The sequence below is a fragment of the Hyalella azteca genome, unplaced genomic scaffold, assembly GCF_000764305.2.
Source record: "Hyalella azteca isolate HAZT.00-mixed unplaced genomic scaffold, Hazt_2.0.2 contig8316, whole genome shotgun sequence".
NCBI classification, from domain to species: domain Eukaryota; kingdom Metazoa; phylum Arthropoda; class Malacostraca; order Amphipoda; family Hyalellidae; genus Hyalella; species Hyalella azteca.
Window position 1 is genome coordinate 27,269 of NW_025938413.1, and position 19,160 is coordinate 46,428.

At 39.7% G+C, this 19,160-nt stretch overlaps 1 protein-coding gene across 1 annotated transcript; it reads left to right on the forward strand.

Annotated features, from left to right (window-relative positions):
• The first annotated feature begins 225 nt into the window (after positions 1 to 225).
• Positions 226 to 19,124, forward strand: LOC108675418. Its single transcript, XM_047881578.1, has 4 exons — positions 226 to 322; positions 12,001 to 12,172; positions 16,647 to 16,734; positions 17,913 to 19,124. The coding sequence occupies exons 2-4, from the start codon at positions 12,012 to 12,014 to the stop codon at positions 19,077 to 19,079; spliced, it is 1,416 nt and encodes a 471-aa protein (XP_047737534.1). The 5' UTR covers positions 226 to 322; positions 12,001 to 12,011; the 3' UTR covers positions 19,080 to 19,124.
• Positions 19,125 to 19,160: the final 36 nt, after the last annotated feature.

The window sequence follows — 19,160 nt, forward strand, 5'->3', positions numbered from 1 at the left end:
TTACGCTTGAGCAAGCAATGGACACAAGTGCGAATGATATTAATGTTATTCTCATGGTAATGACTATACCACCGTAAATAGCATACGAGTCGCCATACTGTCTTTAACTCGCCAAGTGAAACGACATTGCTTATGAATGAAATTTAATACAAACTCAACAGTTAGATCTCTAAAGCTTTGAGATTTACTCATGATAATGATTAATTTACTTCGCCATGCCTCCGTGTGAGCTTTGATGTTGATGAAGCTGCAGACCACGCAATAGCCCTCCACGACCTTGTGGTGAGCTGCAGACCACGCAATAGCCCTCCACGACCTTGTGGTGAGCTACAGACCACGCAATAGCCCACGAAGACAGGATGGTTCCGACCGGCAGGGGTGTTCGAGCAGTTCATGTACGAGCTGTACAGGGACCACGGGCTGGTCATCAGCTACGTGCTGCGGGTCGCTACAGCAAGAGAAATAACTGGCGATGATGTCAAGGAGGTGTTCACGCATCTCTTCAGGTGAGGGCACTGATTGTTCATCATTTCTAGAACCTATGATTATAAGAATAGAAATAACGTTGAAACGAATGGTACGCGTTACTCTATGTACAGTAATCCCTCGCAATATCGCGCTTCACCAGATAGCGACCGCGGCTTCACTTCATAGAATAGAATAGAAGTGTCGGCACTGAAGAAATAGGTCCATAGCCTGTTGCCGATTCTTGAATTTTTCGTGACTTGATTCACAAGGGATCCGGCCTTTGGAACCCGATCTTTCCATAACGGACGATTGATTGAGATAGCTGCTGGACTTATTGCCTGGTACGCAATTTACTATGGCGGGATACCAGAAATATTAATGAGAAGAATCGTTCGCGGATCTTCGTGGGTTTCTGATTAAGTCGATCGACAGTATAAATGTGAGAAGGGTTTGTAGAAATACTTGAAACAATGAAAACTTGTCAATCATTACGATATAACACTTAAATAAATACTATCAGTCGATCAATTCCCCATCGCGGATTTCACAATACTCGGCCGATGTCTGAGACCCACGATAAGCAGGGATTACCGCCGTGGGGAATGGCTGCTCAAGCGAGGAAAAGCAATGCCGGATTAGTTATTTTAATAAATTTTGGAAGCAGAGAGGAAGAAAGGAATACTAAGAAGGTGAATTTGTAAAAATCCAAGAGATGGATTCGAAAAATCTTCGGAAGCAGAATCATATTATGGTGCACAGCATAAGTCTATCAACAATAATAAAAATCATGCAGATTTTGTGAGGCCGTCGAAAAATGTTCAGACGTCATGCGATGACTTGTAGATGATAAGGATCGATTCCTTATGACACAAGAACTGATCCTTCAAATTTTCCACTGAGATACAAATATGGGCCTGAGAACTCCTGAACTTGCGTTCCGAATTTCCCTGCATTTAAGGAGTGAACGTTTGAAATATAATCATTGGACGATTCACTTCACTGATCAACTGGAAATTTTTTATCGCTACAACCTATTTTCAATTACAACATTGTATAAACTATGGGACAATTTGGAGTAATGGAAAATAATTGCAAGTTTGAGTGCCGGCACACGTCGAGCATCGAAACAACATTCAGGGATATGAATACATTTTTTTTAAGTAGGGATGGATTTTTTGTCCGTGTTGGTCATCCTCACTCATTTTAGCTCGGCAAAAAGAGCGTATCACTGCTGCGTAGAGAAAAAATGTCACTATTTGGACAATTTGAACAATTCATTTTACTGAGTGATGGCGGTTTTTACTTACCTCGCCACAATAGACGGTCAGGTCTCCCTTATTCAGCAGCCTCTAATGTAACATCTCTACAAAGCAGTAAATACTCTTTATTAAATTTATGCCGAACACTTACGTACAGTGGGGAAAATAAGTATGTAGTCAGTCACCAATTGTGCATGTTCTCCCACTTAAAAAGATGAGAGAGGCCTGTTTCTCATCATATAGATAGACCTCAACTATGAGAGACAAAAAAGGTGAAAAAAATAGGGAAAATAATTTTGTTGGATATTTAAAGAATTTATTTGCAAATTGTGGTGGAAAATAAGCATTTGGTCACCTACAAACCAGCAAGATCTTTGACTGTCGCAGACCTGCAACTTCTTTTTTTAAGAGACTTCGCTTTCTCCCACTCATTACCTGCATTAATTAAACCTGTTTGAAGTCGTTAATAGTATAAAGGACACCTGCCCATAACCTCAAACAGTCACATTCGAAGCTCCACTATTGTGAAGACGAAAGAGCTGTCGAAGGACACCAGAAACCGAATTGTATAGACCTGCACCAGGCGGGGAAGACTGAATCTGCAATAGGCAAACAGCTTGGTGTGAATAAATCTACTGTGGGAGCAATAATCAGAATATGGAAGACCTACATACAAGACCACAACTCATCTCCCACGATCTGGGGCTCCACCCATGATTTCAGCCCGTGGGGTCAAAACGATCACAAGAACGGTGAGAAAAAATCCCAGAACCGCAAGGGGGGATCTAGTGAATGACGTGCAGAAAGCTGGGAGCAACTTTACAAAGGGACTAAGATCTTGCAGTGCTAGACGTGTCTCCCTGCTTAAGAAGGTCCATATCTAGTCAGGTCTGAAGTTTGCTAGAGAGCATTTGGATGCTCCAGAAATGTATTGGGAGAATGTCATATTGTCAGATGAAACCAAAGCAGAACTATTTACTAAAAACACAACTCGTCGTGTTTGGAGGGAAGTGAATGAGGAGTTGCGTAGAAAGAACATAATATTAACTGAGAAGCATGGAGGTGGCAACATCATGCATTGGCTGTTTCTCTGCAAACGGACGACGGCTGGTCCGTGTACATGAAAGAATGAATGAGGCCATTTTTCATGACATTTTGGGTGCACACCTCCTTCCATCAGCAAGGACAATAAAAATGAAACGTGGCTGGGTCGTTCAGCATGACAATGATCCCAAGCCCACTGCCAGGGCAACAAAGGAGTGGCTTCGTAAGAAACATTTCAAAGTCCTGGAGTGGCCTAGCAAGTCTTCCGATCTCAACCCCATCGAAAACCTTTGGAGTGAGTTGAAAATCCGTGTTGCCCGCCAATAGCCGCAAAACATCATTGCTCTAGAAGAGATCTGCATGGAGGAATGGGTCAAGATACCAGCAACAGTGTGTACCAACCTTGTAAAGACTTACAGAAAACGTTTGACCTCTGTCATTGCCAACAAAGCATATGCAACAAAGTATTGAGATGAACTTCTGTTATTGACCAATACTTTGACCAAATTATTATTTTCCACCATTATCTGCGAATAAATTCTTTAAAAGTCCGACAAAATAATTTTCACAATTTTTTCACGCTTTTTCTCTCATAGTTGAGGTCTACCTATGATGTCAATTACAGACCTCTCTTATCATTTTAAGCGGAAGAACTTGCACAATTTGTTAGTGACTAAATACTTATTTTCCCTACTGTATCTTCTAGAGGTGTTCTGTCGTAAAATGTGTTGTTCATTAACAAGCAGTGTGTAGTGTATAAATATCGTTCACATGTTTAATGAAAATTATAAACACGGTAAAAGCTTTTACTTAATTTAATAATTTTATTATAAGCTCATAAACTCACAACAAAATTGTTTCGTGAATTTAGTAAAGGCACGTCTCATGTTGGTCGACGAAAATTATGGCGATGTTATCATGCATGGCCTTCAAGATCTGTTTTTTTTTTCTCATGAAAAGCATTCCGCATGCGCATTTCTGCTTGCATTATAAATATTCTTTGGGAAACCTGACTCTTATCACAAACAATTGGAAATTGGATTAGATATCTTATCAAAACAAACCACTTTTTCCTATCTGGGATCGTAATATTAACAGTCACTTAAAAACATGTGGCAAATTCTCGTTCTGATTAATAGGTTTGGTTTGAAATGTCGCCGGTTATCTGCCGATGGAGTCACAAACACTTAGCTATTTTTGATAGTACGGTCCATGCTGTACAATTCCAGTGCAAGCTCTAGATATCAGCATGTTTATCAATAGCAAATGACTTTTAAAAGAGAGCAATCGAGTGCCAGCTCATGAACATGCAAGCATAACGCGCACTTCATCGGGAAGAGTCCTTGAAGAGATGAAAGCAAATTTATTGTTTATAAGGAGAAGACTTATCGATCTTGATGCTCAAGAGCAGCAAACTGCGACGCTATCTTGATAATAAGTTCCAAACCTGCAGATTACTTCTTTTAACTTTAGGGGAATTACAGAGAAATTATACTTTATAAGCTAATGGCTTCTTCTTGGATGAAATGCTGCTAAATATGTTCAAAGAAAGGTGATAATTCCGATTGTTTATGCCAACGGAAAAAAGTATCAGGTGTTACATGCACCATTGGAAAAGAAGATTTGAAAAATCCGTTGCCATGACAGGATATTATCACAAATAAGGTTCCATGCAATGACTGTAGACGTTACGCAAGTCATGTTGAAGGACAGTCAGCATTATTTGTATGCATGTTTGAAGCAGTGGACTACACTCGGAGAAAATAAGTTGGACTTTGTCCAAACATTACTACAGATACTGCCTTCTTGTGGGTCACCCTAACCCAGTTTGTTCAGCCAACAAGCGTATCTTCGCTACGTTCATTTCTGCTCGTACTGTGGGTAAGAAAATGTGCATCAATATTTAGACAATGATTCATTATTATTCTCAATGTGGCAAATTACGTCATACATATTAGTACGAATGCAAACCTTGCAGATAGGCTCGGAAATCTTTCAAACCAGAAATACTTGTTTTCATCGACTCACGCACCGACAAATTATTTAGATTTTTTATATCATTAGTCTGCTTAAGGGGGGGTATACCATAAAGTTTTCGAATTTGGCTTTTACGGTTTTTAGTCTCATCTTAAAGCTGACATTCCGCCCTATCCAACTGTACCATTACCATCTCTGTATGTTGATCTATGCGTTCACGACAGATCATGAAAGAGGGGATGGTGGGGGAGTTCTTTAACAAATAGAATAGGAAGAAATTCGCTGCGACCACTTTAAATAGAGTGTCTGCTTGAGATGCACCTTAAATACCCGCCTGGCGTCGTATGAGGAGGTGTGCATGCAGTCGCTCCCACCATCCTTGACTGGAATCAAGCTCCAGAAACGTTTAGTTTCGTATCCTTGCTACATTGAGTGCCTATGGCAATGCACGCGGGACTTTGTCGCGCTCTGCTGAACATTCACACTTATTGTCACGGCAAACTTATCACCTCCTAGTGTAAAAAAAGGCGTGTAAAAAAACTACGGCAAAAATAAAAAATAAAGGCTCGACAACTCGATAGGTATGGTCTTTACGAATCGAATGTTATATGTCTCATCGCTGTAGCTTCAGAACTCTAGGAGGAGATAGATTTTTAAAGTACCCCTTTTTTGTCCGTTTTCTATGAATTTCATGTTCTCTATTAATTTTCTGAAAAAATAATACGAACAAAATGTGCTTGTATTTCGGTTTTACATATATGTGTGAAGTTTCAGAAAGATCCGTTAGTAAATGTGGAAGTTTTTGTGGAGGGTATACCCCCCCCCTTAAATGTTCGTCTGTTGATGTTCATTTGGGATAGGAAATAAATGTCATAATTACTAGTGTTGCCGTGCCAGACTCGTGTTCTCTGAACCCACCTCGCATTGAATGCCATCGACAGGAAGAATGCTTGTTGTTCTAATTAACTATAGACTAATTAAACTAACTAATTAACTGTAGAAGCATATAATGCCTATTAATGACTACTACAAAGAAGTGTACGATGTTGACGACTCGTATGTACGCCGTGCTTTTCTATGCACTTTATAGGCGTATCTAATTAGTTATTAATTACCTGAGGCAGGTTCGGGTGCCGTGATCAAATGAGGATAAATGAGGCGCGAGTTAAGTACAGATTAGATACAAAATGGTATCAACATTGTCATCTTACACCTTCCTTCTACGGGGAAATTTTTAAATCGTCCTCGATCTTATCAAATCAAACGGAAGTGTTAACGCTCCTGAATTCGAGTGTTATTCGAAATGCAAAAAATAACAAATTGCGGAATGTCGATGAACCATGCAGTTAGCAAGAATTAACAATCAGTAAAATATTTCAATTGCTAAGAAATCTTAAAAATAGTAAATTCAGATGCACAATAATACCTTCCTCCCTACGGGAAATTGGCCCCTCAATTTTCATGAACGAATTTGCATTCTGAAAACATAAGTTCAGAATATGTGAATCAACAGAATATTGCTCACAACAGAAATCAAATGTAATCGGATGTAAGATACATTATGGAAGATCGTAGCAAACAGTAAGGATTTCATATGTCAAAAAAATAAAATGAAATCGCAAGGAATCGTCGATCAAGAAATTCAAATAAGAACATGAGATGACGATAATATAATCGTTTTGACTCTGCTAAAATAATCTTGGATGTCTTCATATACACAGTAGCAGTAAAAAATATGAAATCGCGTCACAATATTCGGCGTTATCAATTGATTAACATCAAATTTTATATCAATAATAGATAGTAATACAGGATAATTATGCAGAGAATCAACGCTCGCTGAAACTGAGAGAAAAGGAAATGTTGCGCAAGAATATATAAGGCGCTAAAAAAAGGAACACTCTTAAATTATATCATTCAGTCGTTAAGAAGCTAAGGCTGAGGCAACGTCAAGCGAAATCGCTTGCGAAAATGAAGTATGCGATTACGATGGATTCTGTTTAGGATGGTTTCGACGATATGTAGATCAAAAGTAATTTCCATGGATGTGGATAATAAGCTCGGCAGTCCGTATTAGAAATTTTCAACATTTCACACGGAAAACCCGTGATGCCGTCGCAAGACGAAGGAGGCATTTTTGGAGATGATCGTCATTTTTCAGTCATTCGGCATCCTGGAATTTGTGCTTGCCGTCTCCGTGATGTATTGTACGCAGAGTTGAGAGCTTTGATTGACAGCTGTTACAAGCTGTGACGTCAGCGTCGTGACGTGTCAGGCGTACGGTAGGTCAATGACTCGCCTAGTAGCTTGCGTCTTCAATGTCGCCGACTCTCGTGACGTAGGCGGAAGAACCAATACACATGGGCATTAGATAGATAAGTATACTATAAAACTAGAGAAACTATTACAGTATATCCAATAAAAAAAACGAGAATTCAAAATGCAAGAGGATCGTCTCATTTTTATTTACTTTAACGTTAGTGAAACTCATTAGCTCATAAGTTCAATTGATTTTACGTTAAGTTGAAGTAAGTTGAAGTGTTAAGACAAGCTTGACCATTGCAACAATGAGATGGTTTACAACGGTGTCCAAACATGCAATACATAATAATGCAATCAATACAAAAATTGTGCATAAATCAAAAGAATACATGGTATGCATTGGAAATAAAACATAAGAAATCGAAACCAATAAAAGTCACATCATAGCTGACATCGATAGCAAATCAAGCTTATCGGTAAATTTGTAGAGATTATTACAATTTCGATAAGTCAGCATAGTCTCAAGAAATCATTTCCAATGTGCGTGGAACAATGTGTAATTATTATTTCTAAATAAATTACACACTATAAGTCCAGACGGAAGTAACAGTAATATAGCAGGTTATTACAGCGACATTGGAATGTCGTAAAATTTTAAGTACGTTGAAGTACTGCTCGTAACGTATCGAATGACGTTTGACAACCATTAAAAATATGTCGTAATGGGAAATTACCCAAATGGTCGGTCGTTCACTGATACGAGACAAATGCCTGTGGTAATCATGGACTCTATTACGTCACTCAAAATTATAACTTTTTAATATTGTATGGTCACAAATTATAAGAATAATGATATTAACGAGCACACTCGTTACTTTAGCTTGACCAGTACACTTTAATTAAAGTTTGTGGATGCCTTGGGGGGCATGATTTTAGTGAGTAGGAGGTCTGTCGACCTAATGGTTTCGACTTTCGAGTTTCGACCACTCCTACTAAGGATTAAGTAATCATCTTAATATTAGTGGACTTACCACTCCATTAGTCACAGTGATCAAGTTTTTCACTGATGCTAGATGATAAAACTTATGGCTTTCGTATTTAGTTTTAATCAAACAATACGATCCACTTACAATTTGAAATGGTTAAAGATGTTCGACGACCAGACCATTGTAAGGGAATGGATCAAGTGGTCATCGCACAGCCAGAACCGTGGGGGTTGAGGAGGTCAAAGGTCGTAGTGGCCGTTGTTTCTGAAAAAACACCACATGAATAAATACAACTGCAATAAATAAATGCATTCAATTTGCTTGGTAGTCTGTTGCATTCAAGGATAAAATGAGACATCGTCCGTTGCTAATTGTGACGAAAGTTGAGGCAACAAAGACTCTATTAATGTAATTCCTTTGCTAAATGGTAAACACCATTAGGAATTGAGCTGCATCTAATGTATAATACGACGTGACAGGCAGCTGGGACCACGACCTTGGAATCAGCATGTGAACGTCTCGGGCGCTGCTGTACTGCATCGATGGCCTCGTGTTTTTTCTTTTTCTCTCCTCTCGTTCTGAAGGCTGCTTGCCTGCAGAGTGCTTGGCATTGCCGCTTATGCATTACGCGTCGTTTGCTTGTTCGCGCATTAATGTATCGTGCGTAAAGGTAATTATGGCTTTAGACTTTTACGCTTGCTATTATAAAAAATATCGTTTAAGACGGAAAGTTAAGATCTACCAAAGTCTTACTTCGTATGCCGTATTTATGCATAAAAAAACATTACTATTCAGGGCATGTATTTATGTATGATATTCATAAGTTTCACAAATCATACAAATGCCGTTATGCATGGGCATGGAATTATTTATTAAACGGAAGCGGCCGTTTAAAACGTAAGCTGAAGCTTTCGTTTTCCAAGTCTCCATAAATATAATCATTATATCAGGTAATGTTTGATAAAAATGCCGGCCCATATTCTTTCATATTTCATTATATTTCATAAATGGCTGCATTCGCTCTCGTTGCACTTGCATGGCTGCATGCTCGGCTGCAGTACATGGCATTGCGCGTCGTTTGCTTGTTCGCCGCGCGCTGGTGCAACGCACGTTATTGTAACTACATTCCTGCCAAAATCAACTATGGCTTTAAACCTTGTTAACAGTTCGATTTCTATTAGAATCTTGCAGGAAAAACTTTAACGTTTCCTATTAATAGCGTTTGTAGTCAGAACATTTTAATTATGCTATTCGTCCTCAATAAGACGTACAGTTCACTCATAAGTAATAACGATCTGATATACATCAATGCACGTTGTAATTGTCAATGCATCTATATTCATCAATTAACACACTTTTTCGTATACGAAGCATTTGTCAATAGATACATTCGTCAATGCACTTATTTATTTAATGCAGATACCTGTCGGTAACCGTAACTTACATGCGTTGTATGAGTCAATGTCATTGAATCGAACGTTCAGAGACGCCATTGCTTTCAGTGTCTTAAAACTCGTCTAAGTTTACAGCACATTATAAAACTTATAGATTCGTGAACTATCAAAGAAAATAAAACATATTCATAAGAACGTATCCACTATTGTTATCGGCTCTGGTAATTAGATTAATTAGCCGCAGTTGCTCATGATTATGTTCACTATCGTGAAGAAATGACTTCCTTTACAATCAATTCTCATCTCAAGATGATAATATTATAATCATAGCCTAGTAAATTATTATAGAGCAGCTTATTCGCGATCGTACGTTCTTCACGGTAACGGTTGTACGTCGGAATATTAGTTTAGCATCTCATATTTAAAATGGCTGGATAATGTGGATTTACTGCTTAGTATTTGACCTTTATATGACGTTATAAGTAAAATTGATGCATATTGTAATACGTCTAGGTTCTCTGATGAGTCGCGCTGGTGTGCCCAGGCCTCACGAGGTCAATGTGTCCACTCAGATTCTCAAAGCTCTCTGTACTTGAGTTCTTAGCCTTCACGTGTCGTTGCACGGACTTCGCTATATGTACTTGAAACTTATCCTCATGGATATAGTATTTGAACATGCGGAATATAATAATTAGATGGCAGCATATAACATCGCTATGAAAACTGCATTGATGCATGCAGAATGCACATTCCATGAGAAAAAAAAATCATTTTAGTAACAGTAGTAATGACTAATGAATCGTTTTACATCAGAACTATTCGATCATAGTCAGGGAACAATCGTTCCAAAGCGCAATAATATTATTATTTAGTTAAAATTGATCGCAGCATCAAGTTTATATTTTTAAGAGGGGTTGCAGTATCAAGTTTTATATGTAATTCGATTTCAACTGCATAATTTGCGCCTATCAGCTTCTTATTATAATCAAGATCAGCTTCAATAAGGAATCAGCTTCAATCGAGATCAACGTTATTGCGTCAGCCTGAGGGCATTTAGTTTTAGCATGGCTTCTCATGAAGTCATCGTAGCCCATATAATTAGTTATATGTTTAAAATAAATAAATGTAACAGGCTCATTTAAAAGGGAAAAATACTCAGCTTAGGTGCTGGAAGATCCCGACGCTTGCTGAAGTCCACACACGTAGATCGTGCGGAGATTCGTGTGGCACGTAGAGATAGATGCGCAGTAACCACGATGCACGTAGATCGTGGTATTCTTCTGGCGCTTTTTTCTTCATTCTTCCTCCTCTTTTTCTTGGACGCTTTCCTTGATCAAAGGTGCAGGGATTGCGTCATGATGTATAGTGGCGATCGTTGTGCTTATCATATAATCACTTATTTCTGGCCGTTGATACACTGAAAACGTTGCGCTTTGATTATCCAATATAGCCCGCACAATTTATTACTTAGCTGCGTTGAAGCAGATGCTGGGTCTTGTATAGATGCTGTAGCCATGATATTCTTCGTCGCTGAATTCTTCTCGTAGACCGTGTCGATGTCCGATGCTCAAATTGTAGAAGTAGTAGATGATGTAGAGCTTTAAATCTTCGGAAACTTCCCCTACACAGTATTCTGTGTGGTCATTGATCTAAGTCTGAAGGTGCTGGAGGAGTCGGGAGAATTTGTGCAGCTTTCAACTCCTCTTTGTTTTTTTTCTGTCACTCTTCCTGACATGGGGAATCGCACTGGTTCTCATCTAGTTCTCACTGGCCTCAATTTTTCTTTATCACTTTCAGAATCACTCATTAGTCAATTATGGCACAATGTTTCGGGCGTCAAATGTACTATGTTGACGACTCGTATGTACGCCGTGCTTTTCTATGCACTTTATTGGCGTATCTAATTAGTTATTAATTACCTGAGGCAGGTTCGGGTGCCGTGATCAAATGAGGATAAATGAGGCGCGAGTTAAGTACAGATTAGATACACCCACGACCTTGTGGTGAGCTGCAGACCACGCAATAGCCCCCACCACGTTGTGGTGAGCTGCAGACCACGCAATAGTCCCACATGACCTTGTGGTAAGCTGCAGACCATGACTAGGTAGACTACTGTGTCTACTAATTGGTTAAAGCATCACAAATAAGGCGGTAGAACCCACGAGTACTGGCAGAAAGCAGAGCGCCAGTCACTAAAGAAGATGCCGTTGTTTGTGTTTATTTCTTATTTACCGCGCTTCATTCAAAATGGAGAGTGCAATCTTATTTATGTTCCAAAGTTTTTATTTTCCTTCCCGAAATATAAAATAAAAATCAGAAGAACGTTTTTGCTACAACGCAAAAGAATGTTCTGCTTATCCAGTAAAACTTTTTCGTTTAATCTATCAAAACGTATTTGTTCTATAAACGTAGAGTTGAAAATTTCTATTTTAATGTTTTATTCATCATAATGCTCCTATATGCCAAGGAAATGCACAAGTGAAAGTCTAAGATGTCAGCCTATCTGTTATTATTAACACTAACTTCACCCAAACCGTAATTTAAAAGAATATGCTTACCAACATTGAGTGTGCGCAACGTCGCTTAACATTATTGCAAAAATTCACGCAGGAGCCGTGAAGATGTCGAAGACAGGATGGTTCCGACCGGCAGGGGTGTTCGAGCAGTTCATGTACGAGCTGTACAGGGACCACGGGCTGGTCATCAGCTACGTGCTGCGGGTCGCTACGGCAAGAGAAATAACTGGCGATGACGTCAAGGAGGTGTTCACGCATCTCTTCAGGTGGGGACGATTATTGTTCATCGTTACTAGGACTAGGACCTATGATTATAAGAATAGGAATAACGTTGAAACGAAAGGTACGCGTTACTCTATGCACAGTAATCCTTAGCAATATCGTGCTTCACCAGAGAGCGACCGGGGCTTTACTTCATGGAGGGATTCCAGAAATATTAACGAGAAGAATCGATGGCGAATCTTCACGGGTTCGCTGCAGGTTTCTGAGAAAGTCGATCAGCAGTATGAATGCGAGAAGGGTTCATAAAAATACTTGAAACAATTAAAATTTGTCAAGCTACTACAATAAACACTGCTACTACTATTACTATAAACACTTAAATAAATACTATCAGTCGATCAATTCTCCATCGCGGATTTCACCTATCGCGGCCGATGTCTGAAACGCAAGACCCACGATAGGCAGGGATTACCGCCGTGGAGAAAGGCTGCTCAAGCGATGAAAATCAATGCCGGTTTAGTTATTTTAATAAGTTTTTGATGTAGAGGGGAAAGAAGGAATGCGAAGGTGAATTTGTAGAAATCCTATAGATGGGCTCGAAAAAAATATCCGAAGCAGAATCATATTATGGTGCACAGTATACGTCTATCAACAATATGAAAATTGTGCAGATTCTGTGTTGTCGTCGACGTCGTGTTATGACATGTGTATGATAAGGACCGATTCCTTATGACACGAGAACTGATCCTTCAAATTCTCCGTTGAGATACAAATATGGGCCTGAAACTTCTGAACTTGCGTACCGAAACCGAATTTCCCTTGTTTGACTTAGTTTCCGAAAGTTTGACTTAGAATCATTTGACGATTCGCTTCACTGATCAACTGGAAATTTTTTATTACTACAATCTTATTTTCAATGACAACATTATGTCAACATTGGGATCATTTGAAGTGATCGTAAATTGTAAATTTGATTGCTGGCACTGGTCGAGCATCGAAACAACATTAGGGGAAATGAGTAAGATTTTCTTCAGGAGTGATGGACTTTTTCTCCTTGTGTGGGTCATCCTCACTCAATTTAGCCCGGCAAAAAGAGCGTATCAGTGCTACGTAGAGAAATTATGGCACTATTAGGAAATTTTTACCCATCCGATTTACTGAGTGAAGGCTTATTTTACTTACCTCACCACAATAGACGATCATGTCGTCCTTATTCAGCAGCCTCTAAGCAGCCTCTCAACAACGCTTTAAATCCTCTCAAGTTTACGTCGAACACTTACGTATATACCTATACTGGAAGTGTTCTGTCGTAAAACGTGTTATTCATGAACAAGCAGTGTGTATACTGTAAATATAATGCACATGATTTTTGTCAATTACGAACATGGATAATGCTTTTAATCAATTGAATAATTTTGTTATGAGCTCATAAACTCACAACGAAATTGTTTCCTGAATTTAGTAAATGAACGTCTCATGTTTGGTCGAGAAGAACTGATGGCGCTGTTATCATGCATGGCCTTCAGCATCACACTGTTTTTCTCAGGAAAAGCATTCAGCCTGCGCATCTCTACTTGCATTGTAAGTATTCTTTGGGAAACCTGACTTGTGCCACAAGCGTTCTCATGAAATTGGACTAGAAATATCTTATCATAGCAACCCATTTTCCCCATCTAGGATCGTAATATTAACAGTCACTTAAAAACATGTAGCGGCAGAATTCTAGTTGTGATTGGTAGGTTTGGCTCGAAATGTCGCCGGTTATCTTCCGATGGAGTCACAAACTCTTGACTATTTTTTATAGTACGGTCCGTGCTGTACAATTTCTGTGCAAGCTCTAGATATCACATATCAGCATGTTTATCAATAGCAAATGACTTAGTAGAGAGCAATCGAGTGCCAGCTCATGAGCGTGCATTTCAAGCACAACGCGCACTTCATGGGAAGAGTCCTTGAAGAGATGAAAGAAACATTATTGCTTTTTATAAGGAGAAGACTTACCGACCTTGATGCTCAAGAGCAGCAAACTGCGACGCTATCTTGATAATAAGTTCCAAACCTGCAGCTTATTTTTGGTGGCCAACTTAAGGGGAATTACAGAGAAATTATAACATATTAGCTAATGGCTTCTTCTTAGATGAAATTTTGCTAATATGTTCAAATGCAAAAAATTATCAGGTGTTACATGCGCCTTTGAATAGAAAAGACTTGAAAAATCCGTTGGCATGACAGGGAGTTATCACAAATAAGGTTCCATGCAATGACTCTAGACGCGGTGCAAGTCATGTTGACGGACAGTCAGCATTATTTGTATGCATGTCTGAAGCAGTGGACTACACTCGCAGAAGATAAGGGGGACTTTGTCCAAATATTAATAAAGATACTGCCTTCTTGCGGGTCACCATGACCCAGTTTGGTCAGCCAACAAGCGTATTTTCGCTACGTAAATTTCTGCTCGTAATGTGGGTAAGAAAATATGCATCAATATATTGACAATGACTCATTATTTTTCTCAATGTTGTAGATTACGTAATGAATATTAGTACGAATGCAAACCCTGCAGATAGGCTCGGAAATCTTTCAGACCAGAAATTCTTGACCAGGTTTCATCGACTCACGCACCAACAAGTAATTTAGATTTTTGAAATCACTAGTCTGCTTAAAGGTTCATCTGTTGATGTTCATCTGGGATAGGAAATATGCCGATCATAATTAGTCTTGTTCTCTGAACCCACCTTGCATTGAATGCCATCGACAGGAAGAATGTTTGTCGCTCTAATTAACTATAGACTAATTGGACTAACTAATTAACTATAGAAGCATATAATGTCTATGAATGACTATTATATATTAGGTGGATTGTGTTGCGCGCAGTATGATACGCGTAGTGCTTATCTGTGTCATTAGTTGAATGTACTTGCATCTCGCCCAAGTTGCAAATGTAATAGAATTTTATTCTTGTATGCTAGGTTCAATAATAAACGATGTAAAGTTTGTATTTATTGTTTTATTTGTTGTTGGATGATACTAACTAACGATCGCTTGAATCCTGAGCGGAAAAGTATTTATGAACGTAATTCGCTGATCAAATTGTAAATAATGCTAATCTGTAGAGAAGAAACGCGCATTAACTACTCACAACCGACATGTGGAACAGCCTCCCTGATAGCATCGTTGACGCTCCGAGTATGAACGCCTTCAAGAACAGACTAGACGAAGCTATGCAGGAGCATATGTTCAGTCTTAAAATGCCTAGCAAATTACGGACCAGGCAATAAGTCCAGCAGCTATCTCAATCAATCGTCAGTTATGGAAAGATCGGGTTCCAAAGGCCGGATCCCTTGTGAATCAAGTCACGAAAAGTTCAAGAATCGGCAACAGGCCATGGGCCTATATCTTCAGTGCTGACACTTCTATTCTATTCTAATACGGCATGACTTATTAAAGCCATCTCAAATTTCGGTTACGAGTGGGGCCATAACTCGGTTACGAGTGGGGCCATATCTCGGTTACGAGTGGTTCCATATCTCGGTTACGAGTGGGGCCATGTCTCGGTCACGAGTGGGGTCATATCTCGGTTGAGTGGGCCGCTCTAAAAGAGTGTGATAGCGGCTGATGGGCCTGTGGGGTTCGCGCGGCCGATAACAGAAAATAAGGAGATCTCGTACAAAAATACAAATACGCTCGGTGAGCCAGCGCACATTTACAATTATTAATGTTATGGATCATTGTCAAGGTTATACGGTTCGTAAGTTTAGGATGGATGCAATTATAAAGTCGGTAATATCAGAGAATTTATTAACAAAGCATAAAGGGCAGTCTGACATAAATATGCCGTAATTCAGTAATTCTGTATTCTATAACGGAAGATTAGAGACACGTAATAAGATTAAGAGCTTGTGGGTTAAATAGGTTCAGCCTAGCTGTAGGTCCGAACTGTCACAGAAATGATCCTCTTAAATAAGTTGTGCATGGGCTTATCCTTGTCCATTTCACATATAAGCACTTCAGATTACAAGAATTTCACAACACAAATGAGTAACAAGTTGGAGTGTGTTGGGAAGCTCACTATTGAAGCGTGGGAGAACGTAATTTGATTTAGGCGCCAGGCATTGAAGTATTGAAGTAAGCATCGGATATGTAGGTTCATGAAAGAAAGTGTGTTCAAGTAATAGGGACGACGCATGCCCTTATACGTATAAAAATTATGCTGCGGTGTTTCAGTATATATATTAAATGAAATTGCTGCGATTATGATGGCTTTATTGTACTTCTCTGAAAAAAATGATTTTGAGATTACTCTAAACGACATATTTTATATAATAATTTCGTCTGTATTGTTCACTCTCCAATGGCCAATTCATTTAAGCGAGTCTAAACATGAAATGTGAATTCTCCATCAGTCATCGCAGAGAAATAGTTTATTTACAATTAAATTTTAAATTGAATTTAACAAATTTACTTCAACATTTCTTTGGATAACTAACTAGGCCGTTAATTATATACTTCGCACCTCAGGAAAACCATCAACCTGAGGATGGTCCCTGAAGAGCGCGACGGCGAGCTCTGGCTCAGGGAGCTGCAGCGAGAAGACATCGACTTCCAAGTGAGTCATTCCCTTGACTCAAGTGAGTCATTCCCTTGACTCAAGTGAGTCATTCCCTTGACTCAAGTGGGTCATTCCCTTGACTCAAGTGAGTATGGCAGGCAGGACATGTCGCCCTCTTAACTAATTCTTTTATAAATCATCGTCTGGTAAATCCACATTTTTGAATTATGCTCCATCCTATCTATTTACAAATCTGCTAAATCGATCTATAAACATTTATAATATGATAGATTTTGCTGAAACAAAGATAAATTTAATGCGCAAAATATTGATGCGAACTATATTTTTCAAAAGGGTCTAATATCGCTGTTAATAAAGTAAAAATTTTCAGTTTAGGACTGTTTACTGATTATAGTTGGCTTACCAAAAATAAAATTGTTAGTTTTTTTAATTCAGTAGAAAATCATAAAAGTGCTAGATTATGATTCAACAGTTTAAACGCGTACAATATGCTTTCTGATTATAACCTCAAGTCTAAATAAATCAACCGCATCGATCTGTCTTAGCGTTACGAGAGGGACTTTTCGGATGCTATAGGAACAGGTTTCCTCCGACGAGGAATGTATAGGTATTGTTTTCTCCAGACGGCGATAAGGAATGTATAGGTATTGTTTTCCCCAGAAGTTGACGAGGAATGTATAGGTATTGTTTTCTCCAGACGGCGATAAGGAATGTATAGGTATTGTTTTCCCCAGAAGTTGACGAGGAATGTATAGGTATTGTTTTCTCCAGACGGCGATAAGGAATGTATAGGTATTGTTTTCCCCAGAAGTTGACGAGGAATGTATAGGTATTGTTTTCTCCAGACGGCGATAAGGAATGTATAGGTATTGTTTTCCCCAGAAGTTAACGATGAATGTATAGGTATTGTTTTCTCCAGACGGCGATAAGGAATGTATAGGTATTGTTTTCCCCAGAAGTTGACGAGGAATGTTTAGGTATTGTTTTCCCCAGACGGCGACGAGGAATGTATAGGTATTGTTTTCTCCAGACGGCGATAAGGAATGTATAGGTATTGTTTTCCCTAGAAGTTGACGAGGAATGTTTAGGTATTGTTTTCCCCAGACGGCGACGAGGAATGTATAGGTATTGCTTTCTCCAGACGGCGATAAGGAATGTATAGGTATTTTTTCCCAAGAAGTTGACGAGGAATGTACAGGTATTGTTTTCCCCAGACGGTGGAGGACGCGGACGTGAACGCCGTGTATCACGACATGGGTCAGTATCGCTTCAACCCCGATGGCCCCATGTGGGCGGGCCGCTTCCTGCCTCGGGCGCCGAAGCAGGACGAGTTCATCACCAGCACCACGATGGAGAACACGGACGAGAAATTGAAGAAATTGCCCTACGTGAGCCACGTGTTGATGACATTCCACCACAGCATAGCAGACGGGTTTACGTGCCTGCGAATTACACGTCACTTCTTGATGTTACTTGACGATGTGTTAGCCGGCAAGCCAATTGATGACTCTGAGCAATACGCCCAGATGATCGACATCAAAAAGCAGACTACAGTACTGGAAGGAGTGGAACGAACTCTCAAAGCAGATCCCGATCTACTTGAAGCCCGACTGCAATCTCTCGTGGATTCTGTCCCAGACGCTCTACTGAGCAAGGTATACCCGCAGCCTTCGAAGAGAACTCCGAGAACTGTAAGTCTGCCACACATTTTAGACAGCAACACTACAGCAAAATTTACAGCCCGCTGCAAGAAAGAAGGGATCACATTCCACACGGGATTCTGTAGCGTGATGGACGCTAGCATAGTCAAGACGCTACAGGAACGTAACTTGATGCAGGAGACCTACAGGATTGCAGGCCATCATGCTATCGATCAACGCTGCTATTTCAACGACGTTGAAAACGCCTACGGCATTGGAATGGGCATCGTAGACGTGACCTACGATGTACCGAAGGACGTCATGGAGAATTTTTGGAGTCATGCGAAAAAGTATCACACGAAATTTAAAGACCAACAGAACCGAAAAACCAGCATCGAGCACCCAGTTATAGAAAAGCTGACGGGACAGAACCCATTTTTCCTCATAGATTCAGAGGGTTTGGATTCTCCTCCACCCAAAATAGGGACTTACGGCACTACGAACATGCGAGACGTGACCAAGTTCATAGGCAAGTGCGGCGATAATGTCGACCTGATCTACTATGACCGCTTCACGTCTGTGCAGGAGTTGTACTTCAACTGGTGCAGCACCATCCAGACCTTCAACGGGCAGCTCATGCACTCCATGCAGTACAACACTCAATACATAGAGGAATCGCTGGCTAAAAAAATTGCCCAGTCAACGTTCCAGATCCTGAGAGAGGTTGTGGATAAGCCTTAACCCTCTACCGCAGAATGTCACTCTCCGGGAACATGACTTTCACTTTACAATATACGTAAACTATTGAGTGTAGCGACCTGA